The sequence below is a fragment of the Neodiprion pinetum genome, chromosome 5 (assembly GCF_021155775.2).
Source record: "Neodiprion pinetum isolate iyNeoPine1 chromosome 5, iyNeoPine1.2, whole genome shotgun sequence".
NCBI lineage: Eukaryota > Metazoa > Arthropoda > Insecta > Hymenoptera > Diprionidae > Neodiprion > Neodiprion pinetum.
In genome coordinates this window covers 8,731,510-8,758,979 of record NC_060236.1, presented here as the reverse complement: position 1 = coordinate 8,758,979, position 27,470 = coordinate 8,731,510, and the positions used below count along the sequence as shown (strand labels likewise).

The 27,470-nt window shown below is 37.6% G+C and overlaps 1 protein-coding gene across 22 annotated transcripts; it reads right to left on the bottom strand.

Annotated features, from left to right (window-relative positions):
• Positions 1–918: 918 nt before the first annotated feature.
• LOC124219016 (NFX1-type zinc finger-containing protein 1-like) lies at positions 919–27,470 on the bottom strand. 22 transcript variants are annotated; one of them, XM_046626072.2, is made up of 18 exons: positions 27,153–27,470; positions 26,873–26,961; positions 26,143–26,242; positions 21,875–23,999; positions 21,089–21,368; positions 20,525–21,024; positions 20,150–20,467; positions 19,649–19,951; positions 18,951–19,109; positions 18,498–18,758; positions 18,189–18,414; positions 17,906–18,065; positions 17,641–17,752; positions 16,943–17,163; positions 16,397–16,671; positions 2,071–2,366; positions 1,499–1,914; positions 919–1,080 (listed from the first exon to the last, which is right to left on the bottom strand). In XM_046626072.2, exons 4-17 carry the CDS (start codon positions 23,882–23,884, stop codon positions 1,528–1,530), a joined length of 5,508 nt encoding a protein of 1,835 aa, XP_046482028.1. In that variant the 5' UTR covers positions 23,885–23,999; positions 26,143–26,242; positions 26,873–26,961; positions 27,153–27,470; the 3' UTR covers positions 919–1,080; positions 1,499–1,527. The 22 variants fall into 22 exon arrangements, 14 of the variants coding, with proteins under 14 accessions (XP_046482028.1, XP_068992291.1, XP_068992292.1 ...); XM_069136190.1 differs by lacking the exons at positions 26,873–26,961; positions 27,153–27,470 and adding an exon at positions 26,686–26,858 and having other exon boundaries at positions 16,943–16,958; positions 17,061–17,163; XR_011177189.1 differs by lacking the exons at positions 919–1,080; positions 1,499–1,914; positions 26,873–26,961; positions 27,153–27,470 and adding exons at positions 12,507–12,603; positions 14,795–15,006; positions 15,495–15,636; positions 26,686–26,860 and having other exon boundaries at positions 2,351–2,366.

Here is a 27,470-nt window from a genome sequence, read left to right as displayed (position 1 = left end):
CTAGTGGCACACATGTCTGGTAGAAACTTGAGGACTTCCAAGTAATACGTTGGGAAACGTTAAGGATCTTACCGGGACGTTACCTGAAGTGTACGCAAGTAATTTTTTTTGATATCCCACATTCTAAAAATGCAAAACGATATAAAAGAGAATAATTTAGGAAATTGAAAACTGAAGAGTGCTGATTGGTATAAATAAAAGTAACTATTGGAAAATAAGAAGAGTAAACGTGTTTCGCGGTACACAGAAAAATTCTGACTTTTTTTAACAACAACGATCGCAAACATTGAAAAAAGAAACAGGTACGTTATAGGGACCATTTCTAATTACCACGTAGTTTTTGATCGTTGACAATTTTAGCATTAAACCTTGACTTATTTTAGTCTATCGTCGAAGGTTTTTTCCCTCTTCAACAAATGTATCGTTCCGTTACATGAAAGAACGGAGTCGTTTCTTTCTATGATTTCATAATACCGATTTATCCCAATATTATTAGAGATTCATCTTCTCACATTAGCTCTGATATAATTCATTATCATGTTCCGATCTATACGGTTTTCAGTTTAACGGTATTCCAGCTATTGAGTTATGGTATATAAATATTTTTGTTCCCACCACTGCACTGCATGTACGCGATTAAGTAGTAAGCAAATCAGTAGCCACGATGATAACCAATAAATACCTATTCACGTTATCCCGCACCTGTCTAACATGAATGAATACCACTATCCATATAGCGTATCATTATTTCAATTTTGGAAAAACGAGGGAAGGCCTTTGATTGTCACTGTCAAATCTTCCATATGGAGAGGGGATTCAAGGGTCATGCCCAGTTGGGTTTGAAAAGTGTTATTCCCGGAGTTACAGAAAGAAAAAACCGTTGGATGTTTATTAATAAAATGTTGTTGCATCTGATAATATGGAATAAAAGGAACGTTGATATATATTTTTTGTTGTATTACATAAAAATTGTATTTATATGAAGGTATGCAATGATAACCGTTCTGTAGGCGTCTTCCTAAACCACGTGTTCGAAAACACAATTTGCGGTGACCACGACCCCAAGGATAGGATACTCATCTGAAATAAAAAGATCGAAATAAAATAAACGATATTTTTTTAATACAGCAAATTTCCGAATGCTTGACCGTTAGATTTTTGTATAGATTTAGCTCACGCACACGATATGTAATATACGCTATTTTTGCAACACTTTTGAAGGAAAGTTCGATTTCAGAAGCACCTAAGATGCCACTAACAGTGCGTCATATTGATATTAGGTGAATTAAACCGAATGTAAAATTGAGTTGTTCGTAAATGCGCATCCGCCAAAGAGAGCCCTAGTATGTAGAATATAACCATTAATTGAGCGCGTGCGCCAACGCTGTTTTATCAAACTGTTCGGAAATGGAGCACTTTACGCAAGGTCCACAGGCTTACAAAATTAAACTCTCGAAGCAGGTGTTGGAAAAGTGATTAATAAACTTATTTTGCTTACGTATATCATGGACGAGCAGGAGGTGAGAATCAATTCATTTCTGTAGCTGCCGTGTTGTCATTTCGTAATCGATGCGAAGAACCACCAATTGCTGCTCCACACTCGTTACAATGACTTTCTTGCATTGCACGACCGCAATCTCCAATTGCATAAATATGTCCGTTAGGACACTTGTACCAGTGTCCTTGCCGGAAACCCATTACTTTCACGATCATTTTGCGTTCGTTATTTATCACGTTTTTCATGTGATACAGTGTCCTCAATTGATTTAAATCAGTTTTAACTTCTTCTTCACTCGATTCGGAAAATTTTTCAATTTGGAGTAGTTTCTTTAGTACGGAATTGTATGGTCTCTTATCCACTGGTGAGTGGTATTTATCAAAGCCAGCTTCTGATTCCATTGTGCACACTTCTACCTGCCAAATTAAAAAATGATGCATGATGATATGAGTAACTATGCATAGATCAAAGGCCAGATTGACACAAGTTTGAATGTGATTTGAAGAATTTCATGTTTTAAAATATCAAAAATTATCATCAAAATTATATTGCAGCATCTACTTATATCTTACCAGATAATACAACCGTTGTGATTCCCGTTCAATGTCATTGATTTCTTGTTGAGAAATTTGGCCTCGTGTGGGAAGGCTTTTCAATAGCATAGTTAGTTGATTTTTTACTGATATGTAGGAGGGAACGGTACGACTCTTGACTTTTTCTAATTTCCTACATATATCTTGCAGTATGTCGAGTACAATTCGAGTAGCCTCAGTTGCTCGCGCATCCAAGGTTTGTCGTCTCTTCGTCTTTGTGATTGGGGAGACACTCGCACTCAAGTTTTTCAGATATGTCATGATTTCAGCAAACTCTATTCATAAAGAAATGGTTAATTCACAGGATGCCGATTAATCGTATTTTCCAGTTAACCTGGAAATGGTCTACTCAAAAATTGATCTTCAGATTTTACGTCGACTGAAGAATATAAAGACAATTGCCCTAATGGACTTTGGTGTGACGACAGAAAATCGTCGTGTGCTTGCGCCCCCTAAGATGTTCCAACGGTAGAGTTGAAAGCTTATTGCAAAACATCAGAGAGTTACCGATTTCGACGTGATGCTGGCTGGCTGGATTCAAATTCCGAGTAACACAATCTTCGCAATGGTAAGTCCAAGCCGGCGATACATTTGAAATGATTACAAGAAATTAATAATGAGAATAAATTTCTTCCAAAATTCGTAGCAATACAGTGATTTAATTAAAGTATAGGTACCCGAGAGAAGAATGTATACATAGTTTATAAATAATAATAGATCAGATGTGATAATGATGCGGAGACAAAAAAGTATATGTATATGTATATGCGGTTCATGTACGATCTTAATATGTATGATCCATTTACGATTAATACGTGATGCATACTATGAATTTTATGGTTTTCCAGGAGACAAACTAGATTATCTACAATCATACGGCTATAATATGAAAATAGAAAAATTATTTGTATCGAAATGGGATTCTATTCGACACGCGCTCGATGTATTCCATAACATTATTATTCATATTTATTCCATCGACTTTTCATTTGCTCTCTCGATCTTGAATTTTCGTAGGCATAGAATCAAAACGCGGTTTTACCCAGTCGCAAGTGAAGTATCTACGTTGGGTAGAGAAGGAGATTTGTTTTTCGTAAAGTGTATGGAAAAAAATTCAGAGTAACTGTAATACATCACGGATGCGTTAATTTTGAACGAGATGAAACGGATGCTTCGTATATGAGACAGTATTTAACGCTGCGTAGTGATTTAAAGACCTAGAAAGGTGATAGGGAGAGAAAGAACGACGCTTCTTAACATTTCGAGTGTATTTTAACACACATTTGAAAGATACGAGCGAAATTTTTCATCATCCAACTGTCGCAGAACGGCAGCGTTATTAGCCGAGCCGTTCACTGAAGAATATATCCTCAATCAACGGTTGACCATCGAAGGGCCTGGCCGCTTGAGTCTGGAATCGGCAGGAGAGATGAGGTGTGTATTTCTTGTATGAAACGTGAAAACTATAAGCATTATACATCATATCATATCATCATACATCGTACATCGTACATCATACATCATACAACATCATACCTAGTATTACAGTTCGAAACCAAAGTTTGAATTTTCGGATGTTCGGAAAGTGACGTCACCAATCTAAAATCGGCTAGCCGAGTTCCTCAGTCTGGTAACAACCGCGCAGTAGAGCGGACGGTTGAGAGTCGCGCTCCGCAAATTTCGAGTACCGGGTTCTCAACCTCCCGGATCCCGCGCTTCGGGTCCGCTACGTATTTCGAGTACCGGGTTCTCAACCTCCCGGATCCCGCGCTTCGGGTCCGCTACGCGGTGAAACTCGACTTCCAGGATAAGCGCTCCGTGGTTCCTGGTTCATGTTTACAATAAATTATTTCAATTCGTTTTTCGCGCAACCCCAAATTCGGTAGCTGTCGGTCCGCTAATAAAATTTCTCGACTTCCAGGATAAGCGCTCCGTGGTTCCTGGTTCATGTTTACAATAAATTATTTCAATTCGTTTTTCGCGCAACCCCAAATTCGGTAGCTGTCGGTCCGCTAATAAAATTTCTCGACTTCCAGGATAAGCGCTCCGTGGTTCCTGGTTCATGTTTACAATAAATTATTTCAATTCGTTTTTCGCGCAACCCCAAATTCGGTAGCTGTCGGTACGCTAATAAAATTTCTATAACTTTACAATCTTCTCGTAATCTTTTTGGTAAAATATGTCGATAAAAAAATTATATCAAACCTTACACATTATTTTTGATTTGTTCTCACGCTGAAAATATTTATTAGTATTCGAGGTATAACTCGAGGTGGTTGGCGGTTTTCGTTGGAGGTAGTTAGGGGTGGTTGCGGGTAATCTCGGTGATTCAGGAGGAGGGGGACAAGGATTTGTGCTCGGTGAGTAAAACACTTTTATAATATTTCATGGCAATTGTAATTATATTTTATCTGAAATATTTCAAACTTGTCATGTTTACATTAAATTATTTCAATTCATTTTTCGCGCAAGCACAAATTCAGTAGCTATGAATAAGCTTATACAATTTATTATATTATTAATTAGTTAATTAATATTCTTATAATATTTGATGGCAATTGTAATTATATTTCATCTGAAATATTACAAACTTGTCACCTTCACAATAAATTATTTCAATTCATTTTTCGTGCAAGCACAAATTCAGTAGCTACGAATAAGCTTATACAATTTATTATATTATTAATTAATTATTTAATCAATTACTCAATTATATTAATCCGTACACAATATTTTCGATGTGTTCTTATACTGAAAATATTTATTACTATTCAAGGTATAACCTGAGGTGGTCGAAGGTGGTCGGAGGTGGACGAGGAGGAGGACGAGGAGGACGCGGATTTGTGCTCGGTGAGTAAAACACTTTTATAATATTTCATGTCAATTGTAATTATATTTTATTTAAAATATTTCAAACTAGTCACCTTTACAATAAATTATTTCAATTCATTTTTCGTGCAAGCACATATTTAGTAGCTATGAATAATCTTACACAATTTATTATATTATTAATTAATTAATTAATATTCTTATAATATTTGATGGCAATTGTAATTATATTTCATCTGAAATATTACAAACTTGTCACCTTTACAATAAATTATTTCAATTCATTTTTCGTGCAAGCACAAATTCAGTAGCTACGAATAAGCTTATACAATTTATTATATTATTAATTAATTATTTAATCAATTACTCAATTATATTAATCCTTACACAATATTTTCGATGTGTTCTTATACTGAAAATATTTATTACTATTCAAGGTATAACCTGAGGTGGTTGAAGGTGGTCGGAGGTGGACGAGGATTTGTGCTGGGTGAGTAAAACACTTTTATAATATTTGATGGCAATTGTAATTATATTTCATCTGAAATATTACAAACTTGTCACGTTTACAATAAATTATTTCAATTCATTTTTCGTGCAAGCACATATTCAGTAGCTATGAATAATCTTGTACAATTTATTATATTATTAATTAATTGATCAATTACATTAATCCTTACATAATATTTTTGATGTGTTCCTATACTAAAAATATTCATTACTGTTCCAGGTATTACCCGAAGTGGTCGGAGGTGGACGAGAAGGAGGACGAGCTGGACGAGGAAGAGGACCAGGTGGACGAGGAGGAGGACGAGGTGGACGAGGAGGAGGCGGGGTGGGTCGTGGGAGAGGACCTCCCCTCTCCTCAGAGGAGGGGAGGAAGCGGGGTGGGTCGTGGGAGAGGACCTCTCCTCTCCTCAGAGGAGGGGAGGGGGAGGGGTTGGGAAGGGGGAGAGGTGGGCGCGGGGAGGGGAGGGAAGGGGTGGGGTGGGGCGGAGGGCGGGAGGGAGGGAGGGCGGGAGGGAGAGAGTGGAGGACGGATGTCGATGCGAGCCCATCAAAGTTAATAGAGCAAAACACCCCCCGCCCGCCCACCCGCCCGCTCACCCTCCCTCCCTCCCTCCCTCCCGCCCCCCCCCCCTTCCCTGCCCCTCCCCCTCCCCTCCTCTGAGGAGAGGAGAGGTCCTCTCCCACGACCCATCCCGCCTCCTCCTCGTCCACCTGGTCCTCCTCCTCGTCCAGCTCGTCCTCCTCCTCGTCCACCTCCGACCACCTCGGGTAATACCTGGAATAGTAATGAATATTTTTAGTATAGGAACACATCAAAAATATTGTGTAAGGATTAATGTAATTAATCAATTAATTAATGATACAATGAACTGTACAAGATTATTTATAGCTACTGAATATGTGCTTGCACGAGAAATGAATTGAAATAATTTATTGTAAACGTGACAAGTTTGTAATATTTCAGATGAAATATAATTACAATTGCCATCAAATATTAAAAGAATATCAATTAATTAATTAATAATATAATAAATTGTATAAGATTATTCATAGCTACTGAATATGTGCTTGCGCGAAAAATGAATTGAAATAATTTATTGTAAAGGTGACTAGTTTGAAATATTTTAAATAAAATATAATTACAATTGCCATGAAATATTATAAAAGTGTTTTACTCACCGAGCACAAATCCTTGTCCCCCTCCTCCTGAATCACCGAGATTACCCGCAACCACCCCTAACTACCTCCAACGAAAACCGCCAACCACCTCGAGTTATACCTCGAATACTAATAAATATTTTCAGCGTGAGAACAAATCAAAAATAATGTGTAAGGTTTGATATAATTTTTTTATCGACATATTTTACCAAAAAGATTATGAGAAGATTGTAAAGTTATAGAAATTTTATTAGCGTACCGACAGCTACCGAATTTGGGGTTGCGCGAAAAACGATTTGAAATAATTTATTGTAAACATGAACCAGGAACCACGGAGCGCTTATCCTGGAAGTCGAGAAATTTTATTAGCGGACCGACAGCTACCGAATTTGGGGTTGCGCGAAAAACGAATTGAAATAATTTATTGTAAACATGAACCAGGAACCACGGAGCGCTTATCCTGGAAGTCGAGAAATTTTATTAGCGGACCGACAGCTACCGAATTTGGGGTTGCGCGAAAAACGAATTGAAATAATTTATTGTAAACATGAACCAGGAACCACGGAGCGCTTATCCTGGAAGTCGAGAAATTTTATTAGCGGACCGACAGCTACCGAATTTGGGGTTGCGCGAAAAACGAATTGAAATAATTTATTGTAAACATGAACCAGGAACCACGGAGCGCTTATCCTGGAAGTCGAGAAATTTTATTAGCGGACCGACAGCTACCGAATTTGGGGTTGCGCGAAAAACGAATTGAAATAATTTATTGTAAACATGAACCAGGAACCACGGAGCGCTTATCCTGGAAGTCGAGAAATTTTATTAGCGGACCGACAGCTACCGAATTTGGGGTTGCGCGAAAAACGAATTGAAATAATTTATTGTAAACATGAACCAGGAACCACGGAGCGCTTATCCTGGAAGTCGAGTTTCACCGCGTAGCGGACCCGAAGCGCGGGATCCGGGAGGTTGAGAACCCGGTACTCGAAATACGTAGCGGACCCGAAGCGCGGGATCCGGGAGGTTGAGAACCCGGTACTCGAAATTTGCGGAGCGCGACTCTCAACCGTCCGCTCTACTGCGCGGTTGTTACCAGACTGAGGAACTCGGCTAGCCGATTTTAGATTGGTGACGTCACTTTCCGAACATCCGAAAATTCAAACTTTGGTTTCGAACTGTAATACTAGGTATGATGTTGTATGATGTATGATGTACGATGTACGATGTATGATGATATGATATGATGTATAATGCTTATAGTTTTCACGTTTCATACAAGAAATACACACCTCATCTCTCCTGCCGATTCCAGACTCAAGCGGCCAGGCCCTTCGATGGTCAGCCGTTGACTGAATAGATTCTTGCATGCACTATGTCGACGTAATTTTGCGAGAGAAATCGATTGGGCACAGTCCCAATACGCTGCGATCAACGCATTATAAGTTACAGGCAAAAAACGATAACCGGCGTTTTCGACATTTTTCAGCAGGTGCTTTTTCGCTCGCCATTTCTCTCCTGTTGGTGCCACGCTCTTTTCGCTGCGTTTCCTGAGTTCCTGGGGGTCCAATTGGTCGGGAAAGGGTCATACAAATCAATTCTGAGACGTAAGATTTTTCGGTAAAAAAAAAAGGAAGGTTAACCCCTTTGTATTTTTGGCGAAAATTTTCGCGATTTTGAAAAGTGCTGGAATAAATTCTTTCTGGCACTAGTCCGACGTAATTTTGCGAGGGAAATCGATTGGGCGCAGTCCTAATGGGCTGCGATCAACGGATCAAAAGTTACAGCGAAAAAACGAGAACCTGTGTTTTCGACATTTTTCAGCTGGTGCTCTTTCGCTTGCCGTTTCTCTCCAATTGGTCCCACGCTCTTTTTGCTGCGTTTTCTGAGTTCCTAGGGGTCCAATTGGTCGGGAAAGGGTCATACAAATCAATTCTGAGACGCAAGAAATTTCGGTCAAAAGAAAAGGAAGGTTAACCCCTTTGTATTTTTGGCGAAAATTTTCGCGATTTTAAAAAGTGCTGTAATAAATTCTTTCTGGCACTAGTCCGACGTAATTTTGCGAGGGAAATCGATTGGGCGCAATCCTAATGGGCTGCGATCAACGGATCAAAAGTCACAGCCAAAAAACGAGAACCTGTGTTTTCGACATTTTTCAGCTGGTGCTCTTTCGCTTGCCGTTTCTCTCCAATTGGTCCCACGCTCTTTTTGCTGCGTTTTCTGAGTTCCTAGGGGTCCAATTGGTCGGGAAAGGGTCATACAAATCAATTCTGAGACGCAAGAAATTTCGGTCAAAAGAAAAGGAAGGTTAACCCCTTTGTATTTTTGGCGAAAATTTTCGCGATTTTAAAAAGTGCTGTAATAAATTCTTTCTGGCACTAGTCCGACGTAATTTTGCGAGGGAAATCGATTGGGCGCAATCCTAATGGGCTGCGATCAACGGATCAAAAGTCACAGCCAAAAAACGAGAACCTGTGTTTTCGACATTTTTCAGCTGGTGCTTTTTCGCTCGCCGTTTCTCTTCAATTGGTCCCACGCTCTTTTCGCTGCGTTTTCTGAGTTCCTGGGGGTCCAATTGGTCGGGAAAGGGTCATACAAATCAATTCTGAGTCGGAAGATTTTTCGGTCAAAAAAAAAGGAAGGTTAACCCCTTTGTATTTTTGGCGAAAATTTTCGCGATTTTGAAAAGTGCTGGAATAAATTCTTTTTGGCACTAGTCCGACGTAATTTTGCGAGGGAAATCGATTGGGCGCAGTCCTAATGGGCTGCGATCAACGGATCAAAAGTTACAGCCAAAAAACCAGAACCTGTGTTTTCGACATTTTTCAGCTGGTGCATTTTCGCTCGCCGTTTCTCTCCAATTGGTCCCACGCTCTTTTCGCTGCGTTTACTGGGTTTCTAGGGGTCCAATTGGTTGGGAAAGGGTCATACAAATCAATTCTGAGACGCAAGAAATTTCGGTCAAAAAAAAAGGAAGGTTAACCCCTTTGTATTTTTGGCGAAAATTTTCGCGATTTTGAAAAGTGCTGGAATAAATTCTTTCTGACACTATTCCGACGAAATTTGGGGAGAGAAATCGATTGGGCGCAGTCCCAATACGCTGCGATCAACGCATCAAAAGCTACAGCTTGAAAACGACAGATTTTCATTGTTGCTTCTCTGACGTTGGTCCCACGCTCTCTTCGAGCGTTTTCTGAGATTCTACAACTCCAATTCATCTCAAAAAAATATAAAAATTACGTTGTACCGTACATCAGTTACGTTCATTTAAGGTAGTAGTCCGGTGTGACGACCGAAATTTAGACGTTTTTTCATGATTTTTTTTTTAAAAGTAAATAAAATGCTATCGTTTTAAAGTTTTTACATGTTTTTATTGGTGTTTTGAAGTATATAAAAAAAATTTTTTAAAGTTAATTTTACATTAATTTGTTTAAAATTTTTGACGTCAATATGGAGTCCTCAAAGAAAAGATGAGTTGGTTCGGGGAAACACACAGCCTTCCAAAGTCATCTGAAATAAAAAATTCAAAGAGATTATTATTCTGTAGACTTCATTTTAGGTCCCCAACCTTAAAGATACATAAAAATAAAAAAACAAAAACAAAATGGCGGATTTGTGAAAAAAGTTCTCAAAATCTAATTTTTTTTCTTCATAAATTGTTTAAATAAAATAGTTTATAATTAAAAAATTAAATGTTTTAAGGCTTCGGCATCTAGATATGTGTGTCTAGAATAACGGGTTAAATTTTTAGCTAAATCGGTTGAATAGTTTTGAGTCAGTGATTCCCCGAACTTTCGAAAACATGGTTTTGAGAAAAACGCTTTTAAAGTTTTGACAACAGATTTTTTTCAATAAAATTATACTTACATTAATCAGCTATGCGTTTTCTTCCTTTATTGCTTTTTTAAGCACAATATCAGCAACAGATTTGACAGCGACGCTTATTTGCTGTATCACTTGATAATAAAGAGACTTATGAAAAATATTTAAATCCATCATCGAGCAAAAAAGATTAATTCCAGCGTGACCGATGCCAAGCAATCTCATTACATAAGTAAATCGTCGGTTAATTTCATACGCATTTTTTATCATTGGACACGAATCAATCAGATATTCTCGGCACGAACACTTCACACATAATTTAAATCCTAATTCTCTAGGTGAATTTTTCAAAAATTTAATATCACTGTTGCAAAGTTTACATTTTAACTGCGATTCTAACGCACCAAACACCAAAGCGAAACTGATTAAAACGTACTTGAAACTAGAGTCATGGTTTACTTCAAAGTCACTGTTATCTTTCAGTTTTTCTGCGCTTGTACTCACAAAATCAGTATCAGCTTCTGCAGTAAATTGATTCCCCTTAAATGATCTCTTTCTTTCACCTTTATTCTGGTGCCAACTTCCACTAAAGCGCTTGTTTCCCATTTTAGAGCAGTGTGTATTCGTCGAGTGCAAAACGTTTACTGATGAACTGCTCAATAGTACAGATCGGTATATTGTACCAAATTCTTATATTTTGTCCATGTAAGTCGAAATTTTTGGCATTATACGTATACCTGGGTATACCTGGGTATACGTATTGTATACCGGACAATAAAAGAGGGGACGGTCAGAGCAGCTGCTGCTGGCGTGTCACACGCTTTCATACACACTACGGCGCGCTCTCTTATTTTAGCTATAACTTTAAGAATAATTAAAATTTATGTCTGAAATTTTTATAGCATATTTTTAAGATGTTTTTCTTCCGAAAAATGTAAAAAAAAAAAATCGATTTTTTGAACCCGTCACACCGGGCTACTACCTTAATTGCGACTGCAGTGGCATGATTATTATTATCATTATCATTATCATTATTATTAATATAATTATTGTTATTATTATTATTATCACTAATATTAATGTTATGCTGACTGTTGTCATTGGAATTTCGGTTTATTTATGTCGGTAAACACCTGTTCATTCTATCTAACCTTCCTAAATAGCATCTCATTACGAGTTCTTGCTGTGATATAATGTACACATCCAATATCCGTGAATGTAGAAAATGTAGAAACAATAATAAGAATTGTAACAATGACATATGTATGTGTTACTCCATAATTCATAAACAAATACGTATTACAGTTGAATATAGTTTAGGATATAATTTATGTATTATATATAAACCACATACATTATGACATGGAGTTTGTGAATTAGGCTTTGGAGTATCAATAAAAATACTTGAATTACATATTATGCATGGTTGTTATGATCACCCATAAGTTTTTTTACACCTCCGTACTCAACGTGGTGTATCCTTGATTAACAAAGGAATCCCTATACTTTCAGTCAGAATTAGGCGAATTGGAGGAATTTCAGCGTGTAACTGCTCCTGGTATCCGGAGAATATCTGTACCGAGGAGGTCGCTTGAAAACCTCCAGTTAGAGTAAGGCAAATCGAAACTTTAAGCGAAAAATTACTCCTGGTATCAGGAGCGTATCTGAGCCAAGGAGGTCGATAAAAGACAGGGACAACTTGATTGACAGCGTGTGATGTACAAGAAATTCTTTTTAATTGTTTCTTCTCCATTTTCGCGACATGACTGCCGCGACGTTTGAAATACTAATTCCTGGTGTCCCCACAATTTAATTAGTCTCGACCCTACCCTACCCTACTCTAACCTACCCTACCCTACCCTACCCTACCCGACCCGACCCGACCCGACCCGCCCCTCCCTGCTGCCCTTCCGTCGCCTCCCCGCCTACTCCTACTCCAACTCCTACTACTCCTACTTTCACTCCTATTTCTACATCTACTCCTGATCCTACTCCTACTCTTCCTCCTATTCCTGATCCTACTCCTACTTCTACTTCTGGTCCTACTTCTGATCCTACTCCTAGTGCATCATATATTATAAAAATGTTAAACTCACCGAGCACAAATCCTCATCTACCTCGTCCTCCTTCTCGTCCACCACCAACCACCGCCAACCACCTCCAACGACCACCGCTGACCACCTCGGGTTATACCTTGAATAGTAATAAATATTTTCAGTATAGGAACACATCAAAAATATTGTGTAAGGATCAATATAATTAATTAATTAATTAATAATAGAATAAATTGTATTAGCGCATTTATAGCTACTGAATTTGAGCTTGCGCGAAAAATGAATCGAAATAATTCATAGTAAACGTAACAAGTTTAGAAAAAATGTGGATAAAATATAATTACAATCGCCATTAAATGTTCTGAAAATGTTATACTCACCGTGCACAAATAGTAACATAGTTTTTTGTTATTGGTTCACATGAAAATAGTTGATTATAATTATTTGTTTCGTACTATTATCGTATACAAATGGTTAAAAACTGAAAGCAATCAATAATTATACAGCTAAATATTTAAGTAACACCGAAAAAAGGTCAATAATTAAATCAGATAATGGAGAAAAAATATTTCTCATGTCGGTTCAAAGTGGAAACCGGGTTTTTCAAATACTGCCATATGAAAGATCAGGAAAAATACAAATATTTTTATTTTGTAAATCAATCAAATTCGATAATTTTTAAGCGAAATGTTGATGTTCGGTTATTTTTCTCTATGGGAGATGACTAACGAAGCTTTTTCAAATTTCAAGTGTATTTCGACTCACATTTGGACAGTACAAGAAAAATTTACTTTTCAATTTTTGCAAAATGGCGAAATTATTAGCAGGCCAATGAAGCGCCTCGCCGCTGGAATCCCGAATTGACAGAAAAAATGGAGTGCGTGATTTCTGTCTGAAATGTAAAAACTAAAATTACTTTGAATTGACATATATTTTTATCAACAATGAACTAAAAAACTCATAAAAAATTTTAAATCACATTCATTCTCGGTCAGAATTTTCTTGGTAAAAATCGTTACTTTTTACGTTTGAGCTCGACAATTATTATTATCACGGTTTTTTGGGTTATTTCGGTACATCGATAATAGAATGGTGCGCGAATCAAAAACAACTAGTTTTAAAACATTCTCTTGCTAAAGCTCGCTCGGGGTCGGATGCCTAGTCTGATTAGTTTTTGTATGGTAGACATAGTTGTAGGGCACGACGAGGCCCCAAAAAATTCTGGTATTTGCTTCATAGTAAATAGAATGAACACTGTCTTTGTGCATCTGACGCAAACCGAATCTAGCAGCAAGATTTTTTCTATATCATGTTACAAATCACGTTTACACATGCATGTAAGTATAACGTATTGTGATTCTGACAATAAATTTCGTCAAAAAATACCACAGAACAATCAGCTAAGTCCTAACAGATTTGAAACACTACGCACAGCAATTTCAGCGCTAATTGAACGACGTTATTGTCATTATGTATACAATGCCAACCCCTCACCAATTGCAATTTGTTGATCCTGGTCGTTCGGTTTTTTTTCGATCCTATGATAGTAGAAAACATGACGTTTTCAATAATCAAACTTGTAAACTTGAAAATTATTCCGGAAGGTCAAGTCATCAGGTCACGGACCTGGACAGTCAGAACTACGGAGCGCTTTTCCTGGATGTCAAAATCCACTAGGTGGAGGATCTGGACAGCCAGAACTACGGAGCGCTTGTCCTGGAAATCGAGTATCACCAGGTAGCAGACCTGGAGCGCAGGAACCACGGAGCGCTTGTCCTGGAAGTCGAGTTCCTCCATGTAGTGGACCCGTAGCGCAGGATCCAGGAGGTAGAGAAACCGGTACTCGAAATCTGCGGAGCACGATTCTCATACGTCCGCTCAACTGCGCGGTTGTTTCCGGACTGAGGAATTCGGCTAGCTAATTACTATAGATCGATGACGTCAAGAGAAAAAAATTTGGAGTGACGTCACTTTCTGAACATCCGAACATCCGAACATCTAAACTTTGGTTTCGAACTTCAATACTATGTATGATGTATGATGATATGATATGATGTATAATGATTTTAGTTTTTACATTTCACAGACAAGAAATACGCACTTTACCTGTCGATTTCAGACGCAAGCGGCTAGGCCCTTAGATGGTCAGCCGTTGACTCAAGATATATTCTTCAGTTAACGGGTCAGCTAATAACGCTGCCGTTCTATGACGGTTGGATGATAAAAATTTTTGCTCGTACCTTTCAAATGCGTGTTAAAATACACTCGAAGTTTTAAGAAACTCCGTTCTATCTCTCCCTATCAAAAACACAAAAGTCGCCGACAATCACCATTTTAGGTTTTGAAATCAGGACACTGCGTTAAATACTGTCTCATATAGGGAGCATCCATTTCATCTCGATCGAAATTAGCGCATCCGTGATGTATTACAGTTACTCTGTATTTTTTTCCATACAAACACTTTTCGAAAAACAATTCTGCATCTCTGCCCAACGTAGATACTTCACTTGCGACTAGCTAAACCAGCGTTTCGGTTCTATGCCTACGAAAATTCAAGATCAAGAGAGCAAATGAAAAGTTGTTTGAATAATTATGAATATTAATGTTATAGAATACATGGTGGAGCAGGGGGTCGAAGAGGAGGAGGATGGTCGGAGGTAGTCGGAGGTGGTTGGAGGTGTTTGGAAATGGTAGGTGCTGGTAGGAGGTGGCAGGGGGTGGTAGGAGGTGTTTGGAGGTGTTTGGAGGGGCTAGAAAGTGTTTGGTGGCGGTTGGAAGTGATCGGCGGTGGTCGAGGAGGACGAGGACGACAAGAATGACGAGGGGTGGGAAGAAGGAGGAGGACGGGGACGAGGTGGACAAGGAGGACGAAGGTGGTCGGAGGTGGGAGGAGGTGGTTGACGGTGGTTGGAGGTGCTCGGAGGTTGTTGCGGTGGTTGGTGGTGGACGAGGTTACGCGTCTTCTCACGGGGATGATCGAGCTGATCGACTTTTCTAAATCGCAACCGACAAATAGTCTTACGTACTCACTTTGTACCGACTCAATCTCAAGCTTTCATACCGACACTACTTTGGCTGCTACGAATGTCGGTGCGAGCTTGTTAGGTAGATTCGATAGAACAGAACCCTCCTACGCTTCTAGGCCCACCTGGGCCTACTTGACCGCCGAAAACTGGTCACAAAAATTTACCCAGGAGTATCCGTCTTTATATTCTTCAGTCAACGGATTTTAGGACAAAGATGTTTTGGAATAGTTGAATGAACGATTGAACTATCTACTTTATTCTAATATTCTGTAATTATTCTTAGTAAACTTTTGACATTCTTTACATCTTATAAGAATGTTTACGCTATATCCATTTTTTATTTCAAGGACTATTGTGACACCAAAATTTTTGAATAGCTACGAGGTGTGATTCGTCTCACATGAAATAGCTCGAAACGATGCTGAATTGGATTAAATAAATAAAATGTATGTAAAAAAAAAAGAAAAAAAAAAAAAATAGAGACATCAAACAATCGTCATGCATTTGGTCACAAGTTTTGAAACACTACTTTGTCCGTCAAAGGCATTTATCCAAAATAAATTGCTTTAGAGCAATTTTAAAATTTTTTCGAAATGAAGAATCAAATTCATATATTGCATTACATTCAAATATTGCATCGGAATGTAGTGAAAATCCACATACTTCTTGGAAATCTTTGCGAATAAATAATTTGAATTTTTCCGAAATGGTGTTTGAAGAACTCTATAAATTTATGGAAATTTCAATGAAAACATTTACGAGGGCGATTATTGACTCTAATAATCTTATACTTCTCAGTCGGATACTTTTGTTAGTGTGTACAACAAAGCAGCATTTTTTTTTACTCAAGATGAGAAAACAAAATATAATGATACACGAATATTAATTATGACGATCGTCAAATACCTTTTATCACTGGGTTCTCGTACATGTGTTTAATTCTGGTGATCAGTAAGAATTGTTGATTTTGTAAGTTGGTGTGATCCCCAAATATTTTTGCCTTTACAAGCTGAACATCTTTCAGATGCGTTTTAATTTCGTTTAATATTCGAGTGCATTTATTTATAGGAGTGCTGCATCGCGGGCATGTCTTCACTTGAACTGTTTGAGTGTTTGCTGACATCCAATTTAGAAGCCCCTTATTCTCTATGCAGTGCCCACAATCTTCAAGAAACACAAATCTGCAAAGTTTTGAATATTTTTCATTGCAACTATACTTCAACCACATGAAAATGTTAACACAGCACAGAACTCTAATCCATAATTGAAACGGGCATAACGGTGGTTGATTCTTTTACTAATTTGTTCATGAAATGAAAAAATACAGGTTGCTTCGATTGCAGTGCATGTAGAGAACTAGTTCAAGACTTTACTTTACTATAAAAGTACTCTGAATAATTCGGCTAATACATCAAATCAAGTCATGAGATTGTCAAAAAAATTTAATATTACCTGGCATTTGGTTCATCTTCATACCCGAGGAAAAATTCATCGATTAGTTCTTTTTTGTTGCAGATTTTGCATAATGGTGGGCATGGTTCGCCGCAGAAGCCGATGCAACGATGCTTACACTTCAAGCGTTCAGAACATTGTTTCTCACATGGTCTTCTGTTACACAATTCAAAGCATCGTTTGAGACAAATTGTATGTTTACATCGCGCTGCACAGCTTTCCTGTCGTGAGTAACAAATATGAAGTCATAATGTAACTATGTTATCGAAATCATGCTATATTCAACACAAGTATTTATTATTCGGATAGTATTTTCTTAATTACTGTACTATAAGCAATTAATGTTTGTACTAGACTAGCGCAAGATTTTTATGATATCCTCTGCTGGTTGACAGGAGCTTAAATACAGTAACATCTACTATTAAGCTACGAATTGTAAGATATTCCAGTAAATACCTATCCTGATTGTGATTCTTCTGAATATAATAAGGCCGTGATAAACTAAAATAATGATGACAGGCAAAATGTTGGCTGTCACGTTACGGAAATCTAAGAAAATGCAGGACTTGAAAGACTGGATTTCAAACATTGAATAAAGCTGTCATATTATAAAAGTGATTTCCATTCCAGTGATGTGCAATACTGAACATACTTTCTAATAGCACAATCTCTGTTAGGCTGCTTGTAACTGAACTTACTCTACATGGTATACAGGTTTCTCCACACTTTCTGTCACATCTACTGTGTTTGCATTTCATTTCGCAAGGTTTTTGACACGGTGGACATTCGAGACTGCAAGGCACATCGCACCTGAAAAGGAATTTCGCCAATATATTTCTTGATATAATACATAGCTGGAAATAAATTGCGTTAATAAGTCAAGTTCACATCAGTGATTTTTCAAACACTGTTGATTCAATTTCATCATGCTCCAAAAAAAAGTTTAGTCATAATTATAATAACCTATGTCCACAAATGAGAGTCTTGCCACATTTTTCTTGGCAAGGTTTGTGTATACGTCCCTGTTTGCAGGACCAACAATTGCCTTGGCAAAAGTGGCCACAAGATAATTCATGTTTGCATGGTTTCTTGCAATACTGTAGTAGTGCTGGAGACTTGGCTTCTAGTTACAAAAAATTCAATCGAAGATAATAAGCCTTGGTGAAATATATAGTAACATACATACAGTAATTTTTCGTGAGGAATGCTATAAATTTCTATATCTAATTATCAGCTCAATAGTTACCAGTTTCTTTTAAGAAGCAAGGCACGGGAATGAGATGTCCACAAAGCCCATGTTTCGTTTGAAGGACAGGGGCCTTGCATTCGTTTGTACATGGGTCTTTACATAGAGTAGTGCAGGGATGGCCACATTTTAAATTAAGTTTACATTTATCGCCACACAGAGAAGAACTTGGTGTTTGGCAACATTTCACTTTTATTTGGTGACCACATGCACTTAGTTTCAGTACCTAAAATTTGTTTATAGTAATGACTTAATGTTAAGGCTACAGAATCCATCACTGAATGTATCAGAATTTCATCTGCTTTATACCTCTTCATTACATTCTTCGTCATCCTTCCGGAAGCATCTTACTGTAGCTTTGTGTCCACAGATTCTCTCAAATTTTATTCGTTTATAGCATACGAGTTTTTCTACATCATCCGAGCATTTGCAATTAAGTTCATGTCCGCAAGATCGTATTTTTGATACATTAATAGGACATGCTATACATTTCTCATAACACTTCAATTTGCACGGATGATCGGCAGTACAGTGGCTGTTCCTTTTTGAACAGGGCTTATGACAAAAGTGCTGGAAACAGAATGTTCATGACTTAACAGCGTGTAAGATGTATGGAATTGAAATTCATGTGAAAAACACATGAAATCGACCTAATAGAAATATGGGGTATAAAATATGATCGGCATGAAACGATTTTTTAAGTTTCTTAATGCAACTTTTGTTCAAACTAATTCATTACATACAAAATAATTGATTGAATACCTCCAGATGATCAGGATCATCGTTAGCATGACATTTTTGTTCACAAGAATGTCCACATGCTAAACGAATTTTACAGGGATATGGGCATGGGACCTTATCCAGAGGCATATAACAGCTTTTTTCAGTAGTATGATTGCAATGAGGTAGGGTAACATCGACCTGGAAATTATTTTTTAAAGAATATTTATACTTCAGTTAATCAACCGTCATCTGTGATACTCCAGCAATTACAGAGTGCAATAACATTCGAAGAACGTCAAAGAGAATAATTGATGCAACAAGTTTTAGCAAATTTTTTAGGAAAAATTTATTGAGAATTGTTTGGGCTTATTTATTTGAACTTCTTTTAGGTATGCTTTGTTTTTACGATGTCGGGAAATAAATTAGAAAAATCTACCCAATGAGGTATGTGTCTGTAATTTCAAACCATCAAATTTGATTGAAAACTCAAGTGTTTTTACTATCCTGAATTCTGACAATGATCGAATATATATCAATAGAAATATTTAGTCTCAAATACACAATTTCCTGCCACTTACTCTCGAGGACCTTATTATTACATTTTTTGTTCAAGCTTGGTCAAAATTTCAGGGACATCATAGTATTTATGTCTATTATTTTGTTTACGGGAGTTCTTCTAATCTTGCTCTTATGTCATCAAGGCATATAAGTTATGTTAATTCAAGTCTTTTACATACTTTGACAGGACATTGGTATGTATCAGGGTCTGTCCCACACGAGATAAAAACAGCATGACCGCATTTCAATTGGCGTTCAACAGCAACTAGACACGGCTTGCATCCTTGGTAACATAAAAGTGGACAAGGATGATCATCCGGACACTTTTTAACGCAACGCTGTTTGCACATGAAATTGAAATGCTCTCTGTCAAGGGTATGACAAATGCTGGTACAAGAATGTCCACACGGTAAATCAGTATTACATTTTTGTAAGCATCCCCCTTCTGGGCATTGTTCCACAAAATCGCTTCCGTTTCGTATCTGTAAAATCATTCAAGTAGTACTCTTATAACGTATTGTTGAGATTTTGAAAAATGGGACTGTAAAACAACTAGTGAATTTCGAGTAAATTTTTTAATCATTATAATTCTATAATGTGCATTACGTCGGTGAAAAAGTAGCAAGTAAAATAGGTTCGAGCTGTACTGCAGAGATTCAATTTCTAGCGCAAAGGCTTACCTTTATTAATGTATCAGAATGATACTTGCATCGTAATTCGAGTGTATCACCTATTGCATTGTCATTTTCTAAAACTTGTTTAATTTTTGGCCAAATATTATTTTTATTCGTAAGATTGTCCATGTTCCCCATGATATAAAGGCCTTCACGGGCACGAGATAGTGCAACACAAACTCTGTTCTCTTCTTTCAGAAATCCAATATTTCCTTTGCTGTTGTTGCGAACTAATGAAAGAAGAATAATTCTGTTCTCCTCTCCTTGAAAATTGTCAATTGTGGTTATGCGCACTGCTTTAAGAATCTCATGACAATTTCTCTCCTGAAAATTCAAATTCGTTATTACGAATCTCTACACTAACTGAAGAGAATTGTGTACCTTGATAAGTGTGAAAAGTTGTCCCGCATAGGTACAGAGTATAGTGATTTCTGTACTTTTATAGCCTTGCAATATCAGATGTCTAGCAAATGCTACTAGAAATTTGGCTTCGTGTGGATTTATCCAACTCTCTTGGTTGTCGTGTGGTGCCTCTGGGTTATCATGCGTTATGAAAAAAACATTTTTCTCTAAACCCATTACAGGGGGATATTCCAAAACGCATTCATGGTTGTGGAGAATCTCATACACGGAAGGACAGATTAGTCTGGCAATTTCCGGTCGCATACGATGCTGATGCCCTAACTGTGTGCAACTTCCTCTGTTGTTGACCATTCTTTCAAAAAGAGATATATTGAAATTGTATTTTGAACCCAACTTGTGAACAGCCACCTTTGGTCGCAGTTGTTTATGATCCCCAATGAGGATAAGATGCTGGCAATTTTGGGTCAAAGAGCAAACGACATGTGATTCCAGAATTTCAGCTGCCTCCTCCACCAGTACTAAAAGAGTCATATCGGGCTATGCATTGATGGTGAGAAATTATAAAAGTTTGATCATTCATACCTATCGGCGGACGCAGAGCACGCAGAGAAGCATATAATCTCGCTGCACATGTCGTAGTAAACCCAATAACATCGTGCTCTCGAAGTATCGACAAATCAAGTATTTGCTTAACTTCATTCAACTCTTCATTTGCTGAATGATACTCTTCTTCCAAATCAGTTAATTTCTGTTTGGCATTTTCATAACTCAGTTCTACCCATTCCCAGTACTTTTGCCAAGGTAAACTCGGCAGAAAGTTTTCGTTATCTCGAATCAATAGAGGATGCTGAGTCAGGTTCCGCTACAAGTTATCAACGTAATTATTCTATTGTAAGTTGAGTAATGATATGAGTCAGGGTATCTAGAATCAATGGTATATAAAAATCCGTTTTGTATTTCAGAGATTCCTAGATGCTCCCGATGCTAGACACCCTAATAAGCGTGTCAGTCAAATTCTATACTCTGTATCTATCAAATCGTCGAAACAGATTATGACGATAGTATACAGTTTCTAAAGTTAGTGTAACAATGCATTTCGAGGGATGATCAATGTTTTGTAACTTTTGGATTATCTCAACTTCAGTAAACCACGACATAGAAAAATATGTTTATATTTAAGAAATTCAGAGTCTGCAGTCATTTTACAATTGTTATACAATGATTTTTGTTTCAATGTTTCCTTACGTAAATGCAACTAACTTGTCCCTTGGTAATACAGTTAAATAACTACACTTACGACAACACTTATCTTTAACGGGTAGTGAAGAATCCAATTAAGTACATACAACGTTCTTTCATACTACTGACCTGTAGGTCGGACCGTTGTAACTTCAAGGTGTCAGCACGATGTTTTAATTGAACAACTTCATGTCGTGGAAATACTGGTATGTTTTGTGTGTGTGTAGTTCGTCTGTACTCGTTCATGTTTGCGTCAATCTCAGCAATTTCTTTATCAACGATTTCCAAAGGAAAAATGGGCTCTTCAAATTCGCTATTACCGTCAATTTCCATTTCTGTGTCAGTATTTGTACTCTGCGTCTGACATATTTTCATTGAATTGTCAGTATGTGTCAATAACCATTGGAACAATTCGTTAACATTCTCCATGTCTTGCAACGTTTCGTCATGGCAATAGGCATATAGAAGGTGTGGAGATACAATGGCATCTCTTTTAGACAAGTCCTGTAATACTTTACGGGTTCTCTTCATGTTAAATAAGATTATCTTCACTTGGTGCCACTTGTCATGACACCAATTTCTGCGTGGTCGTGCTTCTCGTTTATTTCCAAGTGTATACTGTGACAGAGCTTCATTTTTTGATCGACTGCCGACACGAACTATCGAAGTTGTATGTTTCGTAACACCTTCAAGGAATTGATCAAGGGCATGATTTGTCAAGCAGACAATGACGATTGGCCCATTACATCTCCATTGTTCCTTGTTCTCTAGCAAAGTCCGAATTATTTCTAGAGCAATAAACGTCTTGCCTGTTCCTGGCGGTCCTTGTATAATTGCAATTTCTTGAGAAAGACCAGATTTGAATGCCTCGTACTGCGTTTCATCTAACCGCAGTTGTTTGGTAGTTGGCCAAGTGGCGTAATCTCCCACTTGCAGTGAGAAGCCCTTATACTTTAGTACTGCATCAGTTTTGAAATAATGAGGTAGCGAAATAGTTGTATCTGCATCGACCAAATACTTCCTCATTGGAAAATTTTTTTCATTCATTTGGCACATTGCATTTAGCACTGCCAGATATGGTTCAAAATATATTTTAGACTCCAGCATAACCCAATTAGAATGATAATGGTCGTGAGTGATGGCGGTTTTTTTGCACGGTTTAATCAACACAGTTCCCCTCTGTAACAACTCTTTATCTCGATTAGCAATAGTTGCAAATATAATTGAGCTGAAATTATCGCTGCTTAAGCATACTAAACCACCAAACTGAAATCTTTTACTAGTGTCCCAGTTTATGAATTTTAATATTCCAAATGATACCATAACACCGATGTTGTTGCCTGCTATTTCAGGATTCATCATTGTTACTTTTCTGTAAACCCTCACATCAGTTTTACTATATTTTTTGGATCCATTCAAATATTCATGTATGCCATTTCGCAAGGGTGCCATGAAATCTTCACGCAACAAACGAAATTGCACATCCAGGTAATGCTCAACCGAATCGTAAGCTCCTACGAGTTTATTCGGCCTAATAAAAGGCTTCTCATTAAACACATCCTGAATAGTTGGTATGATGCTCAACGTTCTAAAATCTTCCAGAGGATCTTGCAACTCTTGCACAGATGACGTTGCAAAAACCTTCTCTTTGGTCTCAAGTTTAGGGATTTTTACCTTCAATTTGAGACAAATTTTCGAAGTTCTTTCTTTTATACTGGCAGCAATTCTACAGTCTTGATTCATTTCAGTGGTTGCTATGATCAAATTCGTTTTATCCAGCACTGAGGTTAACTCATCACGAGCTTTGCGAGGAAAAAGTTCAGTAAATTTTTGGAAAAATTCAACCAGATTACTCCAAAAAAGATTTATATCATTCCAGTAAAATTTATTTTGTAACTTATCTTCTTTAGTCTCAAATGGCAATTTAGTCAAATAACTTTCCAAGTTTTTAATAAATGTAGGGGAACAAGAACAGCAAAGTATGCTTGATAAAATTTTCGTAAAGTTAGCTCGAGAAATCTTGGCCAAGATTTGTACTACGAGTACAAAATGGTCTGGTCTAAAATCACCATTTAATAATTGATCAAACTCATCTTTCTTCACATGTAATTCAGCTATAAGATCATCGTTGTTATTCATTACGCTCAAAGTTTGTAAGCGGGTGAAGGTAAAATACTGCCAATGTGTGGTATTTTCATTTTGTAATCCGTGACCATTATTAGCTTCCTTCGTTTCATGCGAGTACGGACTATATCTGTAAAATTTTTGACACCTTGAATACTAATGTAACATGATATGACAAAGCATTTTGTTAAGCGATGAACAGCTATAGTAACAAGACTGCGGCAAGGTACTAACAAGACATTATCGATTAACAGATTTATGGAGTGATGTGTTTTTCTGAAAATAAAATATTGATATAAAAATAATCAGAATTTTGACACATCTTATGTAATCCCGGTACTTTGACAGAATTATAAACAAAAAATTCCACAGCATTCGTGTATTCACTGTACATAAAGTGGAGTCCCTTGTGTTTCAGTACGCAGTTTCATTTATGTTAAGGGGGAATATACGAGTGAAGCACAAAAAAAAAAATAGATGAATTTCAGGAATTTTCATCTCAAAACCTGTGATTTCGAATCGAGTAGGGATTTTTTTTCACTTAAGAGTCCACAAATGTTGAGGTGTATGCAAATTTCTGTTTTATGCGAATTTTTTTCCTGGAACCATTGTTATCATGGCTGCTGTAAAACGTATTTTTTGCGAACTTGGTTGCCCATAGTATTCATAACTTTATAATGAGATTTGTTTCCAGAGTTAAAAATAGATGTTGGAACATTGGCAGCAATGTTCGCAATTTTTAAATCGCTGCGTTACCATGGGTATCTATCTGCCAAATTATGCTGTTGAAACTCTCATTTTACTGTTGTACGTATTCTCCAACAAATCATTGACATAAATTGTCAGAATTTAGGTCTCTCAAAATCAACTTAATAGTCTTGGCAACATCCGGATGGCAAGTGAGCTTATGGTGGTAGCTGTTCAATGTATTTGTAGCTTTCGCTCATTGCCAAGAATGCCATGAATCATTCCCTGGTGGACACCTGTTTTGCTACGGTTTCCAAAAAAACGTGGCCATAATTACTTTCTTGATATTTTCAATAGAATGACTAATCATCTTATCGCAAAATCGTAATAAATGGTGAGTTTATTAATTAAGTTGCCCTCTAGGATCCTTCTTCTCCCAAGTCCTTTGTTATTCTTTTTCTGATCTCTAGACCTGGTTTTTTACATTCTTCATTATTCTTTTCTACACGTATGCTTATTCTTTTTTGTATGCGTCTGACACACTCTATCTATCAGGCCAAGGTTTGTAATGTTATTATACTGATGCATTTTCAGAAAAATTCGTTATTTTGCAATTCTAGAATTGCCTAAATTTGATGAACTGTAATACAGCATTGACAGACTCAGATTTCGTAAATTAAATTGTCCAGCTACTCTGAAGATGCAAAATAGTCGCTATTGTTTCAATGTTTTACATTTTACTACCTCATTCTGATAAAACTGTAACGCACGAGATACAAAATATTGCTCACTGCTACACGCTCAACAGTAAATCACGACGATTCAGAAAAATTATTAATTTATACCTGTACCCTTGTATCAGCATCTACTAAGTAACAAAAGAGCCCCGGCCTCATTTCGACAAACTCTGCGGCTCGATCTGGCCACTTGGTTGGCTTTCCGCAAATCCCGTGGCTCGGTCACTCGGCTGCCGTTTGTCGGATTCCCCATAACTGGACTAATTTTTTGAAATTTTGACACAAAATTTACACACAATAATAGTTACGCTTCAAACTTGAAGAAAAATGAAAAAAGATATTGACATTCTGAAAATTATATGTTCCCCCTTAACCCTTTCGGTACGGACACATTCTACGTCGCGCCGTCCCCGCTGACCGAGCAGTCGCGACAAGCGTCCGTACTTGCGGAACAACTGCAAGCGCCCGTCAGACGCACAATACCACGCTATCTTACGCAGAGCGAGTGCAGTCGCTCGTAAAAAAAAAATGCTTAAAAAATTATAACATAATGTTGGGTTACCATGGTCACCGCTCGTACAGAGCGAGCGTCAGGCTTTGGGTGACTATAGTCACCGCTCGGACAGAGCGAGCGTCGGGCGTTGGATGACTATAGTCACCGATCGGGCCGAAAGGGTTAATAATGTAAACAAAGTTGAAGATTAACAGTAGACTTATCTCAACAAAAATGAAAGATGAACTGCACGCACATTATCTTTATAAGATGAAAGGTAAGTTGCATTTAACTACAATGATTGCCGTAATTAAAATGATCTAGATAACGTACAACGTTGAGTATATACTACTCACCGATTTCCAGTCGCTGACAAACCTCGCGAAGCTTGACCGATTGTATATTTTAATGCCCTATTTCTCGCATGGTCGTTATACGTTTGACGTCGGGTTTTCCCTGTAATTGATTCAAATGCATTACACAAAAACCAAAGGCAATAAGTAACAATGAGGTATAGTAAAATATGTCTCAAGTTTAACATAGTGGCAATACGGTACGAACTGATAGGACATAATCGCCAGGATTTTTTTAGAGCACACTGTATAGATAGATTACCAAATACTTCGTCACGAATCAGATAAATTTTCTATGTTTATTGCTATGGGTATGTATGCATGTATGTATGTATGTATGTATGTATGTATGTATGTATGTATGTATGTATGTATGTATGTATGTATGTATGCATGCATTGCATGTACATGCAAAGGGAGACTATCTAGAAAGAAAATTCTAGAGGTTAATGGGCGGAGAAACAATCTCTATTGTAAGAGCGCGTGAGGTTTATTCCGTTACGAATAGGTTAATATATAAAGTTATTCAGTATTTTGAAAACGTACATGGTTCGGAAAAGTGATGAAAATGTTTGGTCTTGAATTTTGGCATTTTTTAATGCTTCGGTTGATGCGTGGCCGCAAGTAATAAATGCAAAGCTGACGTCTTGCGTAACTGGCTATTCTTACGCCGTAGTGACACGTTATGACGGTGTGATAAATTTTATTTTCAGTCGGGGAACTCCTGTATTGCCTGGTCTACACCACGGTCTTAGATACAGGCTAGCAACGAACGTGGTGGGAGGTTGTGAGTTCAGCCTGTGTGTGACGTCGGAACGGTACCTGGTGGAAATTTCCAGATGTTAGACACCGGAATCATTCACACAGCCACAGTTAGACTCACATCAGTAGTTTGGGTCACCAATTACCGATTAAGTATTGAAATACACCGGACAACGGGCATTCTGTCGCTCTAATCGAACGAACCGAAGGAGGAGTAATTGTTGGATAAAAGATTTAATTAGTTGGCTTACCTCTTGAGAATACTCTGGATGTGACGACTTGCAGCGTAGATTGGTGAGAGGATTTAACGGAATAACTGATTCTAATATGTGTATTTGAATACTTTGATTAACTTCGATTTATTTTATAAGTTCAATATTTCAAGTCACAAAAATGGAGTTACACAGTGTAAGATCTTAAACTTAATATGACAAAATGGAGCTGAAAGCTCGCTGGACTTTTGGGCAGAGTAACGTTGTATGAAAAGTTTAAATGCAAAAGGCAAAAGGATTTTACCGCGAGACTGTACCGGAACAAGATGACGAATCTAGTGGTAGAAACCAAGAGGA

Excerpts from the sequence above, each read along its gene's own strand:
- LOC124219016 (XM_069136189.1), bottom strand. The coding sequence starts at position 26,731 with ATGCCAAAATTCAAGACCAAACATTTTCATCACTTTTCCGAACCAT. Across the intron at positions 20,468-20,524 it reads AACTTTTCACACTTATCAAG|GAGAGAAATTGTCATGAGAT; the intron begins GTACACAATTCT and ends TTGAATTTTCAG. Across the intron at positions 17,753-17,905 it reads ACTCTCATTTGTGGACATAG|GTGCGATGTGCCTTGCAGTC; the intron begins GTTATTATAATT and ends ATTCCTTTTCAG.